The sequence below is a fragment of the Sinohyriopsis cumingii genome, chromosome 11, assembly GCF_028554795.1.
Source record: "Sinohyriopsis cumingii isolate HCF-2022 chromosome 11, ASM2855479v2, whole genome shotgun sequence".
NCBI classification, from domain to species: domain Eukaryota; kingdom Metazoa; phylum Mollusca; class Bivalvia; order Unionida; family Unionidae; genus Sinohyriopsis; species Sinohyriopsis cumingii.
In genome coordinates this window covers 94,701,575-94,720,126 of record NC_142971.1, presented here as the reverse complement: position 1 = coordinate 94,720,126, position 18,552 = coordinate 94,701,575, and the positions used below count along the sequence as shown (strand labels likewise).

Here is an 18,552-nt window from a genome sequence, read left to right as displayed (position 1 = left end):
AACATTGTATCGTGCTGCCAAAACTCGACTGAAAAGTCTCCGTTTACCTCAAGTGCAACGATGGTTACAAGAACAAGCTACCTACACTAAACACAAACCCATTCGACGCAAGTTTGCCAGAAGTCGCACCCGAGTGGAAGGCATCGATCATCAATGGCAAGCCGATTTAGCCGATGTCTCTCATTTGGCCAGCTACAATCGTGGCTACAAATATTTGTTTTGTGTCATCGACGTCTTTTCCAAATTTGCCTAGGTCGTGCCCTTGACTTCCAAATCGAGCAGCAAGTTAGTGCGAGCCCTGCAACGGGTGTTGAAACAAAGCGGTCGTCACCCTCTTCGATGGCAAACGGACAAAGGCACCGAATTTCTGAACCAAGCTTTCGAAAAAGAATTAAAGAAACGTGACATTCATTTTTTTACCACCGAGAATTCCGAAACCAAAGCCAGCATCGTGGAACGTTTTCAACGCACTTTGAAAGAACGCATGTGGAAATATTTTACGCATCACCACACTCTGAAGTACATCGACATCTTACCACACCTGGTGCAAGCGTACAACCAATCTTACCATCGAAGCATCGGACGTGCCCCGCAAGAGGTGACTCCCGACAACGAAGTGTTGGTGTTTGAGCGTCTGTTTGGTACGTCTCCGACGAGGGCTGTCCCCAAGAAAAGTGGAGAGTTGACCGTAGGAGATTGGGTGCGCATTGGCAAAACCAAACGCACTTTTGACAAAGGTTACTTACCTAACTGGACGACCGAATTGTTTCGCGTCACTGGACGAGTGCATAGCCGTCATCCTGCCGTTTATAAATTGGAAGACATGAACGGAGAAGTGCTCAAAGGAACGTTTTATTTGCCCGAGTTACAACGTGTGACCAAAAAAGAAGACGACGTGTACGACATCGAAAGCATTCTCGAACGCAGAACCCGTAAAGTGGGCAAACGACGTGTCAAAGAAGTCAAAGTACGTTGGAAAGGATATCCACCCAGTTTTGATTCTTGGATCGACGCTTCGCACGTCATCGACTATAAAAAGAAGTGACCATCATGCCCTTTCACACAGACGCAGCTACGTCGACCACTCCTCCTTCACCCAGTTCTTCTGTGCAAGATTTACAAAAACATCCCTTGTGGGTGTGGTGTGGAGAACGTGTGCCTAAAACGCAAATCGTCTTTTTCTGCCAAATCTTCGTGGTGTATTGTGTCATCGGGGCAGCCATTGCTAATTTGAGTTTGCAACAAGGAGACAAACAATTGTGCACCATTTTATTCAGCAGCTGCATCGGTTACCTGCCCCCCAATCCCTCCCTGAAATTCTCCTCGAACGGGAACCACGGGAACCTTGTGTCCAGTGCCAGTGCCAGTCAGCACTCCAACCACAATCACAACCAGAACTCCATTTTGGGCGGAGACACGCCTCTGACGTCCAGTAACCCCTCGGACAGCCACAGAACTCTGGAATTATGAGTCACCAAAACCAATTTTACTTAACCTTACCCAGTGACAGTTCCATGGAGGTGTTTCCCCACAACACGTTGTGCTGTTACACGGCCAAATTACCTCAGGCCATCCCCTTAGATCACGAAGCCCATTGGGAAGTGGCTTTAGTGGAAATCATTCACCCGACCCAAGTCCTCAATGTCCTTCCCAATCAAAATAAATTTGATGTGGAAGTTCATGACGAACAAATGCAACAGTGGTTGGATACCCATGTCAAATACGACAAGAAATTTCGTGCACAAAATCAAAAGTACACCACCTATCACTTGTTCATTTCCCCAGGCTATTATTTTAGTGGTCAACATTTGGTCAGCACCATAGCCACCAGGTTTAATGGCGTGTTTCTGAAAGCTTTGGAGTATTTCAAAAAAAGTGTCACCCTGGAATACCACAAAACAGCTCGTCGCTTCCTGATGAAATTTCCTGAGGGGGGTAAAATCATGTCTTTCTTATTTTGTCCAGAATTGTTTGACATGTTGGGCGGAGACATAAACATGAGAATGACCATGATGAAGAAAAACGAATTACTCATCGTTTACGACAACGAGACTTTTAGCAAGTTATTTCGTACCCCGGTAGAACTGAATCAAGGACTGAATTTGATGTTCGTGTATTCCGATGTCGTGGAATACAACGTGGTGGGACACACCTCCGTGCCGTTACTGCGTGTCATTCCTTTCAAAGTGGATTCTGCCACGAACGCTGACGAGGAAGGTGGAAACACTTACCACGTCCATCGCGAATTTGTCAATCCTCACTATTTGCCTGTCAGCAAGTCGTATTTGGACACGGTCAACATTACTATAAAAGGAGATTTGGGACAAAATATTCCATTCACCAAAGGAAAAGTCACGGTGAAACTCCATTTTCGAAAACGGTTCTCTCACGACTCGTAAATCATGTATCCAGTGTACCGAGGGGTTGCTCGACAGCGAGGATATGGTTTAGGAGATATGTTAAAATCAGCCTTTCGTTCGGTGGCCCCGGTGTTGAAACCGATGGTGACACGCGGATTGCACGCCTTGAAAGATGCGGCACTGACGCAAGGCAAAGAATTTCTCCAAAATGTCATCATCGACAAACAAAACCCTAAAGAAGCCTTCATGAGGGCTGGCAAAAATGTCTTGCTGCAAACGGGCAAAGACATTTTGGGCCGACGAGACACACCTATAAATACCGTGCACGCTACCGAGTCAAGGATTCAGCAAGGACAAGGCAGAAAGAGACGACGAAGAAAACACCCTTTCACCAGACTTCAAGCTAGAAAGGCCAAGAAAAGAAAAACCGTTCGAGACTTAGACGTTTTCGATTATTGAAACACAGAAAAAAATGATGCACCGAGAATCTTGCGCTTGTTCCAAGTCGGAACTGGATCTGTTTGCCATGCCCCCTACCATGATGACGATGCAAGAATCCCAGTGGGTGGAATTTCACCCCGTCTCCTCATTGACAGCCTCAGCTCCCATCGAGTTTGAAATCAAAGGACAGCCCGAAGATTACATCGATCTGAATAGCAGTTATTTGTACTTGAAAGTCAAAGTTGTCGATGAGGACAATTCGCCCCTAGATGGCGATGAGGTAATAGCTCCCGTCAACAATTTCATGCATTCCTTGTTCAGTGGAGTGGACTTGTACTTGAACAACAAACTGGTCAGCAGCAGCATGGATACTTACCCTTATCGAGCGTACCTGGAAAATCTCTTGACGTACGGAATAGACGGCAAGAACACTCATCTCAATGCCTGTGTGCTATGGGAAGCTGACGAAGCTGACAAGTTTGAAAATTTCGAAACTAATGCTAACAAAGACAACAATGACGGATTTGTAGAACGAAGAAACAGAATCATAGAAGCCAACACAAGTTTAGAACTAATGGATCGTTTGCATTTGGACATGTGGTTGCAAGAGAAATATTTGCTGAACGGGGTGAATGTTCGCCTGAGACTGAATCGTAGTAGTGCCACTTTCCATTTGATAGGTACTACCGCTTGCAAAACTGTCATCGAGGAAGCCAGGCTCTACGTACGACGCGTGGAAGTGTTACCTAAAGTGGGTAACGACATCAGTCAGACGTTGAGCAGAACGACCGCTAAGTATCCGATCCGACGCGTGGAAGTGAAAACCTTCACCATTCCCAAGGGACAGCGATCCATGATCGAAGATCATCTGTTCCAAGGACAGCTACCCAAACGTTTGATCGTTGGTATCGTCGAGAATGAAGCCTTCAACGGAGCTTTGGCTAAAAATCCTTTCTACTTTCAACACTTTGGCGTGTCCAAGATCGAAGTCAGTCGCGATGGCAAGACCTTGTGTACCCGACCCTTTGAGCCTGACTTTGAGAAGAAGAATTACTTGAGATCGTACTTGTCCCTGTACGAAGCCACGGGACAGTTAGGAACCAACACCAGTCACGGCATTACGTACGACGATTATGCAAAAGGCTATGCTTTGTGGGCTTTCGATTTCACTCCAGACCAAGGCAGCGACGAGGGACATTTCCACCCTATAAAATCTGGCCAAATTCGTGTGGAAATTCAGTTTGCAAACCGAGTCCCTGATGTAACGGTGAACGTCATCCTGTATGCAGAATTCGATAATACCATAGAAATCAACAGTTTGAGAGAAGTCATTCTAGATTACTAGAAGCCATGGAAGACTGTTATCCCTCTTTACCTAGTGGAGAAACTTTGGACATGAAATGTGAGGAGACTGTGGAAGAAGAAGTGATCATGATGAAGTCGAGATGGCCAGAACAAGAGGCCCATTTAGTCTGCTGTTTTGCCAAACACTTGGCCGAAAAAATGACGGAATTGATCAAGAAAAATTGCTATGGATGTCAAAACGATCATCCCAGTCAAATTCAACACGATAAATGCCTGATGTTAAGTCAAGAAGAAAAATTGGACGAGTATCTGGACGAAGCTTGGAGTCTCATCTCGGACGAAGACGTGTTGCACCAGTGGTATAAAGACTTGCGTGAACATTCTTGTCCACCATTAACCACTCAAGAGATCCATCGTATCGAAACTCTCCTGAATCAGAGTGAGGAGACGAAACGAAGAAACGGTTATTTGTCAGACATTTTCAAGCAAAAAGTCAGGATCGAATTGATGACATATTATTACCTGTGAAGAAAAAAACCCACACAAATGGATACCTGGGAACTTTATTACCTTTTGAACCACAGTTCGTATACGGCTTCTTGGAATCCTGTCGTCTGTGCTAAAGATGAACTCCCTCATCGCAAACCTCAAGACCATCTAGCTTACGTGATCAACACGGACGACAGTCATCTCCCAGGAACCCACTGGGTAGCCGTTTACTTTCCTCAAGAAGGATGTGTGGAATATTTCGATTCGTACGGATTGCCCCCTTTGGAAGACGATATCATCGACTTTATGAGAAGAAATGCTCAGACCACCCGATTCAATAATGTGAAATTACAAGGCACAGATTCCTTGGTGTGTGGACAGTATTGTGTGTATTTTCTGCATCATCGCAGCCTGGGCTATTCCTTAGAACATTTAGTGACTCATTTTGATCCTCGTTCTTCTTCTAGAAACGATGTGAAAGTAGATCAATGGTTTTGTGACCAGTATGCTTATCTTTTGTCTCAAGCTAGGAAACGTAGTGTCCATCAATGGCCTAATGATTTCCAACAGTGGAAATCACAATTTCATTCACAACGTTGTCAGCCCTGTTTAAAGTAGAGAATGAATTGAGAAAAAATATTTGTGATTTGAAAAAAAATGTTTGATGTTATAGTGTTGGATTATTGTTAAAAAAATGTTAGAGTTGTTGTTTAGTGTTAAGTGACTTTTGAATAAAAATGTTGTTTTGAAAAAAAATGCCTTTGTCTTTTGTTGGACTATAAGAATGTTGGATTCATGCTCTTTAATTTCTTACTATCCCTCTCATGACACTCATTGAACGTTGCGGCTCGAAAACCGTGGAGGGATGTTTTCCTTCACGTCCGCGCTTTGACTTTAAGAACCGGGGAAGTTTCCAGTCTAACCATCCATTGTCGACTCATCCTCCTACGAAGATGTGCTCCAAACTAGCTAAGCTAAACGAAGCCTACGTGAATTTGCATAGGGTCAGACACAGTCTGATACCGAAGCCAGAAGAGATAGAGAATGTGAGAATGTTAAAAGTCACTGAAGACCTGATAGAAGAGCTCTTCAGAGAAGAAGTGAACAGGGAGAAAGAAGAATGGACAGAGAAGTACAGACTTCAGAGACAGCAGCAACAGCAACAACAACAACAACAACAGCAGCAGCAGCAGCAGCAACCTGAACCTGACAGAGGCTTTGTCGATTGTCGTATCGACACCAAAGAGTTCTTCTTCTCTTTCCGAAGAAGCAGACCTATCGCCAGAAAGTCTATCCTCAGAGGACATCGCATTCTTAGAAACTAAAAGATTGCCATAGCAAACAAAAAAACAGCCCTTTTCAGGGCTACCCAATACTCAAGAAAAGAAATAACCATCAATTTGCCAATGTGAAGGAAGAGTAGTGTGAATATAAACACCAACTCTTTTTTTTTAAAAATGTGAGGGTATGTGTTTGTGTATAAGATTGTGTGTTTGTAAGTGCTCACGTATGTTTGTGAGGATTGTAGATTAAGATGATGTTTTTTTTGGCTGTTTGAGGTGTGGCGAGAGTAGATTTGGGGGTTTGATTGTATTGCTTTGCGTATGTGAATAGTCTATTGAAGTGGTTAATGAAAATTTTTTTAGAATAGTGATGAGCAGTATAAAAAAGTGAGTGAGTGTTTCTTTTAGGTCCGCGCGTTGTTTTTTGATCATGATCTAGGTAAGATCAATTTTATGTTTTTAGGGGATGTTTTCCTTCACGTCCGCGCTTTCACTATAAATTAAAACTCGCTGGACAGTCTAGCTACCCTGTTCATTCGTTGACAAAACAATGAATACCAGAATTGTGAAACTGCTAGAACTCCAAATGCACCTGGAATATGCCAGGCGCATACTAAATGAACTGGCCGCGGAGGCCATTGTCGAAGAAGCAAGAATGAAAGAGGAGGAGGAGGAGGAAAGAAGAAAAGAAGAGGAGGAGAGAAGAAACAAAGAAGAGGAGAGAGGAAATTTCAGAATCCCAGAGAGAGAAAATTGGTATTCTGAAGCCACATATCCCGCCTCTGCACTCCCAAGAAGAAAGGTGAAAGGAGACTGGGGAAGAAGATGCGTGTGTGGCGCCAGGCCAGGAAGGTGCCATCATTAGATAGGTGCATCTGGAGTTCAAAAAAAACCAACAGCCCTTTTCAGGGCTACCCAATACTCTAGAAAAGAAATAACAATCAATTTGCCAATGTGTGAAGGTAGAGTAGTGTGAATATAAACACTGACTCTTTTTAGTGTGAGGGTATGTGTTTGTGTTTGTGTGTTTGTGTTTGTAAGCTCTCACGTACGATTGTGTGGATAGTAGATTATGGATTTGTTTATTGTTTCTTAGCGTATGTAGAGAGTATAGTTTGGGTTTTGTAACCGCTCCCGTACGATTGTGTGGATAGTAAATTATGGATTTCGTTTTAATGATTTGCGTGTGTAAATAGTAGATTTGGGGTTTGTTAAATGTTGCTTCACTTATGTGGATAGTATATTATATGAAATGAGAAAAGTATGGGTGGATGTTTTCCTTCACGTCCGCGCGATGTTTGGTCATGATCTAGGTAATATCAATTTTATGTTTTAGGGGGATGTTTTCCATCACGTCCGCGCTTTCACTATAAGAACCCACAAGGTTTGATGTTTGAACCATTCTACGGAATAATAAAAACGAAGATGGTGGTTGCAAGTGAGTTGTTCAACAATCTGGTACATATATACAATTGGATAATGGATGGTATCTATGTAGTGGAGAGACTAGAAAAAGAATGGAAGATAGCAGAGTATCTGGACTACGCTAAATGCCTAAACGTAGCAAAAGAAGTGATAGCAGAAATGATAGAACAGGAGGAAAAGAGATTGAGAGGTATGATAAATCCCACCTATGTCAGAGTGGGAAGCCTAAAGGAAGCACTTGACAATGCAAGCAAAGTCAGGTGCTTTCTTGAAAAAATGTCACATGGGACAGAGTGCTCTTTTGTGGAGAGAGGTCAGGAAAGACTGAGGAAAGGAGAGGAGTTGATGAGAAAAGTGATGGAGGTAGAGGTAAAGAAGATTAAAGAGAGATGGAATAAAGAAAGAAAAGATAAGGAAAACAAAAAGAAACAGGCTGATTTTGAAAGGCTAAATCAGAATTGGATCAAAGTCCAGGAAAAGTTTAGAGCCTTGGGCCATCCAGACTGCATGCCAGAGGAGAAAAAGAAGAAGAAAGGAATAATGGAAAAAGTGAGGACTTGGTGGAGGAAGTGGAGGAGTTAGAAGAAGAAACCCAAAGGCCCTTTTCAGGGCCACCCATATTTCTCGAAAAGAGAATGACTTTCAATTGCCTACCCTTTTTCTATTTTTATTTTTTATTTTTATTTTTATTTTTTATTTTTTAAAAAAAAAATCCCATGTTCAATTCCCCCTTGTCCCTAGATAGACCCACACTTTATTCCCCAATTTTCAATTCCCCTTGACGCTAGAGTGACCCAGGGTTTTTCTCCATGTTAAATTCCTCTTGACGCTAGAGTGACCCACGATTTTTCTCCATGTTAATTTTCCCTTGACGCTAGAGTGACCCGGGGGGGGGGGGGTCTGTAATGCTAATTCCCATTGACGCTAGGGTGACCCTAGTCACTACTTATATATTTATTCGAACATTTTTTTCTTCAAATGTAGTCATTGCTTCCTTCATTTAAAAAGTACTGGGTTGATTCCATTGCGATGATATAGATACTACCAACGATGAACCACACATATTAAATGATGTAAATCAACTAATAATTCAATTTTTCTTTTCATCGTTACGGTTTCCAGCAATATGATTGGCTCCGCCCTTTTTATCTTTTTTTGTTTATACCTTTAGTAACCGAAATAATAATTTCATGATTTTTCCCCGATCACTGGGCATAATTTTTTCCCGACATTCGCGTACAAAATTAAAGTGTCAAATATCTGGAAGCAACATTGACGTAATATTTGTTTTACACCATCAATGAAGGCAATGGGGTTATTGCATGCCATTTTCTAAACTGCAGTATTGCGTATCTCTCTCTCTCTCTCTCACCGCTCCGGTGGCCTAATGGTTACAGCGTCCGCCTCGGATGCGGGAGGTCGTGTGTTCGATCCCCGGACGAGTCATACCAAAGATTTACAAAAATGGTACTAACAGCTGCCTCGCTTGACGCTCAGCATTAAGAAGTTAGTGTTAGGACTGGTCGGCCTGGTGTCAGGATGATGTGACTGGGTGGGACATCATGCTACATGTTTGCGGCATGATGCCCCACTGCAGACATCGTAGCGATATGACTGAAAAATTGTTTAAGCTACGTTAAAAATCCAAATCACATCACATCTCTCTCTCTCTCTCTCTCTCTCTCTCTCTCTCTCGTTGCCAGATTAAGTCTAAATTGCAGGCTGCCTATTAATACGTCACGGTCATTGACTGAAGTAGAAACGTTGGGGTGGGGTGGGGAAAATAAACTGAAACTTATTATAGTGCTGGGAGTTTTAGAGATGGTAAGCGTGTTTGTCGAAGGAACTGAATATGGGTAGACCGTAATACAGCAGAGAAATCAAACATAAACTGGGTGAGTTGCAGACGAGATGTTTCAAAAGGTAAGTCAATTCGTGCTATTTTTAAGATTTCAGTCTAGGAATTCATAATCTCTCTCTCTCTCTCTCTCTCTCTCTCCACACACACACACACACACACACACACACTGACACAGTTACATACACACAAACGTTCATTTCCAAAGAAGATGTCGACCAAATAGATTTAAATTGTATGCGGCCTATTTATCTGTCATTTATCCAGGATATCTTTTTAAGAAACAGCATAAAGAACAACTGCTTTATTTTTGTCTGAAAAAACGATTTTTAATAAGTAGTAATCATGAGAAGTCCCCACCCCACCCAAGCTTAAAAAGAGATTTGTTTTCAACTCTTATCAACCCCGATTTATCGGTGTAACGTTGAGTGTTTTGATGAGTTCGTGCGTTTATGAGGCCTATAAACAACGGACTGACTCTCTCTCTCTCTCTGAATAATGATCCTGTTAAATAGATACATTTGTCATTTTCATAATAAACCATAGACAATATCGTGGATCTTACAGTTTGCACAGCGTTTTTTTTTGTTTTTTTTTTTTAAATTCATACTTATATAAAAGTAAAATAGTTCATGATCAATCCCTAGAAGTGCAGGTTTACTGACAAATTTTTGCATGGTATTTACACGAAGACATGTCTTGCCATTTAGTGTCAATGTGTACACAACTCTTACGACACTGTTCCTTATACGAAATCATGTACACTATTTTGTACAATAATGTTTCAGAGGGATCACGTCAAATTACGTTCAACCGATCCCTTCTCCCAAACTTTAATACTTTCAAAAACTGTTGGCATGGTGATACAAAATTATCAATTACACACAGAGAACTGAGGAATAATTGCAGCTCCCAGAGTAGCATCTGTGCAGTTTAGGTCTAAGTGATGCTCTTATCTCTGGCAGAATAATTCGATTTATTTTCACGTTACAGGTATGCAAATCAAAGACGGATAGTATTACTTGAACTAAACGAACTGAATATTAATTTAATTTTGATCATTAAAGGGAAATCCCAAACTAGCGAAAGAGAAACAATCAAATTATACGGTTGGTACTGTTACAATATTTTAAAACTATCCAACGCAACGGTTGGATGACAACAATGCTTTAATTTCTTTTCCGTAACAAGGATATAAGATTTAAATCTCTCTTCTACCTTCTTTCTTTCTTTTCTCTCATTATATCCTTTTAATATCGCTATTATAATACGTATTTATGGTATTAATTTTGTACATATGTCAGCCATCGTAGAACATTTTGTATTAGAAAATATTCTTTGCCTGAGAAATAATTATGTATAAACAAATTTTAGTATGCTTTTCACAGTCGGCCGGGATGACGTAACAGCACTATCACTATCAATAGACTGCTAAAATGTATGATGGCTGTAAGAGGCAGTGAGGAATAAATCAATATAATTCATAAACTAATTAATTTTAGCACGCATATCATCATTTTGGGCAAATTAGAAACTTCAAACACTGTTTTCGTCCATTAGAAATTGACTATCCTAACTGTTTCGACAAAAATGAGCAATTTTTTTTTTAAATCTGTTTAACCCCAAGTATATGCTTGGCAAAGATCCAAAAATGACCAGTTATCAAGGCATGTTACCCAGTGCGTGAAATGATCAATACAGTAACTACTGCCTTTCAAACAAGGTAAATTATACTCTTTTTTTTCTTCTTCATTATAATAAGTGTAATCAAAATCTTTTTTCTTCCATTATAATAATTATTTGAATACCAATCTGTTTATTTTGGCTTCTTTGTGCATAGAAAATGTCTTGGTCGGTGATTTTTTTTAAAACAATATTTTTCAGCAGCTCTTTTACATCGAGAGGAATTTACCTTTATTTTGATTTTTTAATGGTTTCAACTGTACGTACCAATAATGATGTACTTTGAAGCTCTCTCAATCCGGTGTACTACGTAACATTCATGACATTGCTATCGCTGACTTTTAGAAACTGAAAATAATAATAATAATAATAATAATAATAATAATATAAATATATATATATATATATATATATATATATATATATATATATATATATATATATATATATATATAAATAAGAGATGAAAGAATAAATCTAACAATGAACTTGTTGTGCCTTTTCTTTTTTAATTTAAACAGCTTAGGAATAAACAGTCTTTTGGGTAACACAATCTTTCAGTTTTTAAGTCATCAAATTATTATAATCTAACAATTCGATTGCATATCAGTCGCAACCGCTCCGGTGGCCTAGTGGTTAGAGCGTCCGCCTCGGATGCGGGAGGTCGTGGGTTCGATCCCCGGTCGAGTCATACAAAAGACTTACAAAAATGGTACTAACAGCTGCCAAGGTTGGCGCTCAGCATTAAGAGGTTAGTGTTAGAACTGGTCGGCCTGGTGTCAGAATAATCTGACTGGGTGGGACATCATGCTACATGTCTGCGGCATGATGCCCCAGTGCTAGACATCACTATAAACTGTCACACTGCAGACATCGTAGCGATATGACTGAAAAATTGTTAAAGCTACGTTAAAAATCCAGATCACACACACACACATATCAGTCGCATATTTTGACCCCAATGGCCTGATATAATTATGACGCAACACACAACTTAGATATCACAAAAATTCGTTGCCTTTTAAATAGATTTAATTTACGATATTAGTATCCGTGCATTACGTACTCTTTCAATCTGAGTTTAGCTCACGCCAGTCATATTGAACCAGACTTGACCCACAATGAAAAGTCAATATCTGAACCGTGTTTAGAACTTTTCCATCAGTGGGCGCTTACCAACCAGCGCGTACTTAAACAACGTAATAGTAACGCATTCACTGTTGTAAAGGAAAAAGCAGGAAGTGGTTTCACTACACATATCATGTCAGAAGGAAAGAGAGTGGTAGCTATAGCTATTGACGAGAGCGAATATGCCGAGTACGCCCTACAATGTAAGTATACATGTTATATATTTACTGACCTGTAGATTTTTATTTACATGCGGTATGTGTCTATAATCCTGACCCATGACTCATATAGGCGTCTCGACACAACATGGTCTAAAGCATGTGCTCTAGTCCGATAAGTCAGGCCCCTAACATGTAATACAGATTTTGCAGCCGATTTATCGGAACATATTTATCACAGATCTTCACTGGAACAATATATACGAAAAGATAATGCAAATTTGCAACGAGCTTCACGGCGCAAAATTTCAACGGTCGGGACGAAACGTAACTTAAAAGTGCCTTGGGAGCTCGAAGATTAGTAAGGGTTTTGCATTATTACCCGAAAGGGGTGGGGCTTGGACGGGGATCATTAAGGTCTATGGTCTAAAGGGTTTGGTGGCTTGGTGTGGTGGGATCAAATCAACCAAGGGGTAATCTTAAATTGACAGAAAAATCTATACTGATGGGTTGGGGGTGGGTATTGGGGAATCCCTCGTAGCTTATCTTCTTGTATATATTGCAGAAAAATACCCCCTGTTGTTATTCATTCACGGTACACAATGCTTTTGTAAATGATACTGACTTTGAACAATACCCAATGTGTTACTGCTGAATTTGCCTCGTGGGATTTTAGAGCACACTCGAAAAACTAGTGTACAACGGGCATGGATTAATTGTACAGTTTATCTAGGAGAAGGATAGTGTGTGGTGTACGCATTATAACGTTATCATCGAGTATGCGCGTGTGTGTTGTAGTTGCATTTACAACACTTACATTCAAAGTTACTAAAATATAAATAATATCCGGAGAGTATCAATGAAATTGCTCCCGGATAGATACCGTACATATTTGATTAGAATAACATGGTTATAGTGCAATCAACTGACCACTAAGGACCATGCAGGGCCCAATGATAAGTTGTACCGGCTGGGCTTGCCACTCCGAAATAGGGTGAGATTGCCACTCCAAATCCACTCCCGTTTTGCCCATCATTTTCTTTACGGTTTGCAAGTATTGTATATTCGAGTCTCGGGTTAGGCTAATGTGGGTATGTGAGAAAGCTTGCCGTTAGCTTCTCGTGGGTCTGTGGTTTTTACCAGGGTTTCCCGTTCTCTTTCTACATTTATACTGGCCGCCATGCATTGCGTGTAGTGTACAATGGCATTGAACCAAGAGCAACAACAACACCACACACATATATGTAGAGAGAGAGAGAGAGAGAGAGAAGTACTATTATTATAACATTATTATTATACTATATATATATATATATATATATATATATATATATATATATATATATATATATATATATATATATATCACAAAACAACAATAATGATGAAAAGTTCGGTTTCAATGAATCAATCACTTGCACTAACATTCTGAAAGGACTGCGTGCCGAGGATGAAATATAAAAATATTTTGACATATCATGATGTTGCTGCAGCTTTTACTGTAACGTCTGCTGTTACTATTTTTGCTTCCAACTACTACCACAGCTACTACTAACAGTATCGCTGCTTGTCCTCGATAATGACGGTATTGACTGCGACAGATCTGCGCATGCCTCGGTGATGTCATTATTTCGTTGAAAGAGATGTTTGCATCCGAACGATATCCTTTTCACATGTTTACACCTTAAGGAATCCAACATGATCCCATCCGTAATAATTGTGTTCCGCATCGACACTAATTGGTTTTATTCTCTTGTACTGTAGCAGATAACAATAACTAGCGAAATAATTTATCTTGCATGGCAAGGAAAACAATTTGTTCATGAATTACTTAACCCTTGCACTCATCGGTGCGGAAAAAGGTTAACTTACAAGACGCAATGCTTTACCAGTCATTGCCCATCTGTATATTGTTTCACAGGCTAACAACACATTATATAAGTTATAACAAACTGGTTAAGTGTATGCATTTGTCTTTTTACTTGGAATAATGGCATATTATATAAAACTGCGCTTGTCTAATCTGAGTGCTTGAGCACCGTCGTTAATAGCTGATACATGCTGTGAAACCCATAACCTTCAGTCAGTATGATGTATAGGTGTGGGGCCTGCCCCGAATTTTCAGTCATTATGATGTATATGTCTGGGTCTGCCCTAAACATTAAGTCAGTATGATGTATAGGTGTGGGGCTGCCAGGAATTTTCAGTCATTATGATGTAGGTGTGGGGCTGCCCCGAATTTTCAGTCAATATGATGTATAGGTGTGGGTCTGCCCCGAATTTTCAGTCATTATGATGTATAGGTGTGGGTCTGCCCTAAACATTAAGTCAGTATGATGTATAGGTGTGGGGCTGCCCTAAACCTTCAGACAGTATTATGTATGGGTGTGGGGCTTCCCAAAATCTTCAGTCAGTATGCTGTATAGGTATGAGGCTGTCCTAAACATTAAGTCAGTATTACGTATAGGTGTGGGGCTGCTCTGAACATTAAGTCAGTATGGTGTATAGATATGGGGCCGCCCTAAATCTTCAGTCAGTATGCTGTATAAGTGTTCGCCTGTCCTAAATATAAAGTAGTAGTATGTATATGTGTGGGGCTGTCCTAAACATCAAGTCAGTATGATGTATTGGCGTGGGGCTGCCATAAAGTTTAAGTCAGTATTATGTATAGGTGTGGGCTGTCCTAAACATCAAGTCAGTATGATGTATTAGCGTGGGGCTGCCATAAAGTTTGTCAGTACATGTATTATGTATAGGTGTGTGGCTGTCCTAAACATTAAGTCATATTATGTATGTGTTGGGCTGTCTTAAACATTAAATCAGTATGATGTATAGGTGTGGGGCTGTCCTAGATATTCACTTAGTATGTTGTATTGGTGTGGGGGTGTCCTACATCTTCAGTCAGTATGATGTGTAGGTGTTGGGCTGCCACCATAAACATTCAGTCAGTATGATGTGTAGGTGTGGGGCTCTCCTAAATCTTCAGTCAAAATGATGTATAGTTGTGGGGCTACCATAAGTCTTCATTCAGTAAGATGCATATGTGTGGGACTGCCCTCAACATTAAGTCATTATGATGTGTTGGTGTGGGGCTGCCCTAAATCTAAAGTCAGTATGATGTATTGTTGTGGGGTTGTCCTAAATCTTAAGTCAGTATGATGTGTTGGTGTGGTGTTGTCCTAAACATTAAGTTAGTGTGATGTTCGAAGTGTGGGGCTGCCCTAAAGTCAGTATGATGTAGGGGTGTGGGGCTGCCCTAAACATTCAGTCAGTATGATGTGTAGGTGTGGGGCTGCCCTAAATCTTAATTCAGTATAATGTATAGGTGTGGGGCTGCCATAAATCTTCAGTCAGTATGATGCATAGGTGTGGGGTTGCCGTAAACATTGCCATTTTAGTGTATAGGTGTGGGGCTGATATATCGGCCTATGATGCCTCTCTAGGATCATATATGACAATGTCTAGAAAAAAGTCACTGTGACATACTTTGCTCATTTGCTAGTATTATTATAAATGTTTGTTTTCACATCTTTGACAGTCAAAAAATTATACAGACGCTTAAAAGTATGAAACTAAAAAAGAAATAATTTTGTTTTGGGCCAGCCCCCCTCCCCCATTTCTTTAAATATATTTCTTATTTCAGTTTTCTTGTTGGTTTTTTTTTTTAAATTACTTTTAGGTGACTTTAGAATTTTGGTCACATTTATTGCATCATTACTTTAGGCTTACAGGGCCCAATTAAGCCGGCAGAGGCTATGCTGACGTTTTCCACTGCCATATCATTTTGTAAATGAATGGTTCATTGGGATGTATTATTGGTTAAATTGAGAGTGTTTTAAGTAGACGTTTACTGGTATTATTTCAACTATGATGAATTTTCGTTTCCATTACCGAGCAGCCATCGGCAAGTATATACATATGCACTTAAGATGGTGGCACGCTTAATACTTACACTTTGCAATACAGTAAATCTTTCGTTTGCACAAATGTTCAGTCAATATAAAGATATACACTCTCAAGTGATGTTTGTGTGTGTTTGCTTATGATTTTGATTTTTAACGTAGCTTTAACAATTTTTCAGCAATATTGCCCGATTTCGGCACTAAGGCACCGTGCCGCAGACATGTATGACGATGTCCCATCCAGTCACATTATCCTTACACGAGGACGACCAGTCCTAACACTAATCTCTTAATTCTGAGCGTCTAGTGAGTCAGCTGCTAGTATCTTTGTACAAGTCTTGGTATGACTCGGCCGTGGTTCGAACCCGCATCCGAGGCATACGCTCTAACTACTAGGCCACATGAACGGTCCTCTCAAATTATAGCGATAACGGCTTCATATTTAAAGAATGTTCTAAGTTCATCCATAAAGTAGTGAATGTGCCGATCGAAATGAAAAAAGGGAATGCTTTGACACAAAGAGTTATTTTCCAACAAATGTAAAAATGATATGGACATGCTACTTGACTGGACGGCTTGACATTTCAAAGCTCATCATTCAATTTCGACTGGACGGACATCCAACTGATTACGAAACACTGGACGATAAATTGTGGACGACTTTGTGTGCGCCCAATGTTCCTATTAACCCATTATGGGCCCGTATGTGCAGTATCATTCCCACACCTACTGTTGCCTTTTGCATTTACCGCGTATATATTTCAGCTTCTGAAACTCCGATTTTTCACACTGGCAGCTGAACTTATTCGACGATATTGTACAATCATAAAGACTCATTTTTAATCTGCTTGAGCTTACAAAAAGCGCCCGTGCTAATTGGAGGCAACGGACAATTTTGGCTTTGTGTAACCACAAAGACCATACATGAATACGTATATGAACGCTCTGCTATTTCAAGCGCCTGCACCTCACAGAGTGATCTTTCCCAGTATGCATCCAAGGCCGACCTCACAGCCTTTTTGAATGGTGCTGTTAACGCAGACGTAAATAACCTGATCGTGTTTTCCGATGACATGGGAGACCTAAAAAGATCGGACGTGGACGTCATTCGGATCCTCACCAAGCCACTAGGTCTTGTAGCCAAACACGTTGAAGTCTTTGACGCCAATAGTGCACTATGCGATGGTGGTATATCGGTGGAAAATATAAAATATTATATTGACGCTGGTGATGCCTTGGAGGTCTCAAAGGCCAGCGCTACAAAAGAGCGGCCCGCTGGTGGTGAAGAAGAACTTAATCAGAAAAGGCAACTGACCCCGTCGACCTTCATGATGCGTATACACTAAAGTTTGTCACTAACTGGGTGCCAGACGCACCAACAGTGATGCGGTTAGTACGTACTGTCGTCTCTTTTGGTCCGCCGCATTCATTTTCAACTTGGAAATGTTGATTTCCCGTAGCCGATACCTTTGGGTTAATCGGTAACCATCATTAGTCTACCGTGTTTGAGGTCATCAGTGCGTACCTGATATTGCGGTCATGTACTTAACGGTCAGCAGTATCACGTTGGTTAGCGGGAGGTCTGCACTGAATGCATCAGGTTACTGTCGCTGAGATTAACGCACACCCCCAGCCAGTTCTGAGATTGACTAGAAAGACCGAATATCGGTGCATCTCGCAAAAAAGATTTCAAGAAAGACGGAGTATCGGTGCAGTTCGCAAAACAAGAGCACAAGATCGGTAAGGAATACACAAAACTGATGTTAAGATTACCTGCGCCTCCTTGGGGTTAACACATACCGGTTGAGATAAGGATAGAAGAAGAACACAAAGCAGATAGAGATGGAACACTAGGGCCGCCCAAAGCACCCTAATCCAACCGGTGAAGGGCTAATATTAACTGCATATCGCTATCGAAACAGCAGCCTAAAGTACTGCCCTCTTGTGCATATCGGGCGTGATTGCTACTGCGAGAGTGACGTGGTGTTTGGAAATAAACTCACATCGGTGTCATTTTCGTTGGAGTAACCAAATCTTTTAATCACTAGTCGCAATGACAACACACGAGTTTTTTATATATATAAAAAAGAATCACAGTACTCGGACAAAAGCCGAATCGTCGCAGAGCTTTCGGCTTAATTGCACAGTACCTCCTTTCTTATTATTATTTGTAAATCTGGTGATATTAGAGAAACAATAATTTTCTCTGACTTGGGCCTCTGACTTGCCTTTAAGTAAAGACAATTAGTTAAATGGATGGGTCCGTAAATAGGTCACACACACACACACACACACACACTACATTTTAATTTCACGCTGCTTTTAGAGGGATTATCATGTTGACATATCCAAAAATTCAAGACACAGAAAATTTTCAGCTGAAAAGGATCAGTGAAGCTGAAATCTTTTTTATGACAAGGGTACACTACAAAATTTGCAGGTACGTATTAAGCGCGATGGATGCTATTGACATCACACTAACAACTTTTGTATGACTAAAACAGCCGTGAATTTTATCAG

General features: G+C 40.6%; 1 protein-coding gene and 1 long non-coding RNA gene across 4 annotated transcripts in view; one reads left to right on the top strand and one right to left on the bottom strand.

Moving 5' to 3' along the window:
• The window catches only part of LOC149789035 (uncharacterized), a 29,495-nt gene extending 17,469 nt beyond the window's left edge, over positions 1-12,026 (bottom strand). The window contains exons 1-2 of the long non-coding RNA XR_016424289.1: positions 11,911-12,026; positions 11,112-11,192 (exon numbers count right to left, since the gene is read on the bottom strand). This is a non-coding gene — a long non-coding RNA (uncharacterized LOC149789035). The remainder of the gene's footprint in view (positions 1-11,111; positions 11,193-11,910) is intronic.
• The window catches only part of LOC149789034 (uncharacterized), an 86,288-nt gene continuing 76,943 nt past the window's right edge, over positions 9,208-18,552 (top strand). The window contains exon 1 of one of the 3 annotated variants that reach the window (XM_089975210.1): positions 9,208-9,226. Coding sequence is in view for 2 of the 3 variants with exons in the window: in XM_089975208.1 (XP_089831334.1) it covers positions 12,106-12,175 (70 nt within the window). In the remaining variant the exon portion in view is untranslated. Of the gene's footprint in view, positions 9,227-11,943; positions 12,176-18,552 lie in introns of those variants that run through there. The other 2 variants (XM_089975208.1, XM_089975209.1) reach the window with 2 other exon arrangements.